Raw genomic sequence first — 609 nt, forward strand, 5'->3', positions numbered from 1 at the left:
CCCCGACCTGGCGTTGGCTGAGGACCCGCGTCCGCACCCCTCTCCTCTGCGCACAGCGCCGCCAGCCGCCGTTGTTCGCTGTCGCAGTTCCGCCCGGGACCCCTTCCTTCCTCAGCCCCGGACCCCCAGTGACTGCTCTTTCTCTTTCCCTCCGCAGATGGACGGGACAGACGGCACTGCCGGGCAGCCCGGCCCCGCCGAGCGGTCCCATCGAAGCAGTGTGTCCTCCGTGGGAGCCCGAGGTGGGTTCCTGTCCCCATCTCCCCGCTGTCCCCTTCTAGGGCCCCAGCCCGGAGGGGTGGCCTGGCTCCTCATCTTCTCCATTAAAGAGAATCTGTGCTAATTAACAAATAAGACGCGTTGAGGTGTGGAAAAGTGACCCACGTCTATGCGAGGTCCTGGGTACTGTTACTAGGCTACAAGTTGGGTACTCTTTTTTTTTTTTTAAATATATTTTTACTGATTTCAGAGAGGAAGGGGGAGCGAGAGAGATAGAAACATCAATGATGAGAATCATTGATTGGCTGCCTCCTGCAGGCCCCCCATCGTGGGTGAGCCCACAGCCTGGGCATGTGCCCTTGACTGGAATCGAACCCGGGACCCTTCAGT

At 59.1% G+C, this 609-nt stretch overlaps 1 protein-coding gene across 2 annotated transcripts in view; it reads left to right on the forward strand.

Annotated features, from left to right (window-relative positions):
- Nucleotides 1-7: 7 nt before the first annotated feature.
- The window catches only part of FRMD8 (FERM domain containing 8), a 21940-nt gene continuing 21338 nt past the window's right edge, over nt 8-609 (forward strand). For both annotated transcript variants that reach the window (XM_014538044.1, XM_014538045.1), the window contains exon 1: nt 8-242. In XM_014538044.1, coding sequence (XP_014393530.1) covers nt 158-242 — 85 coding nt within the window. In that variant the 5' untranslated portion in view covers nt 8-157. The remainder of the gene's footprint in view (nt 243-609) is intronic.

Source organism: Myotis brandtii, unplaced genomic scaffold, assembly GCF_000412655.1.
Source record: "Myotis brandtii unplaced genomic scaffold, ASM41265v1 scaffold187, whole genome shotgun sequence".
Taxonomy (NCBI): Eukaryota; Metazoa; Chordata; class Mammalia; order Chiroptera; family Vespertilionidae; genus Myotis; species Myotis brandtii.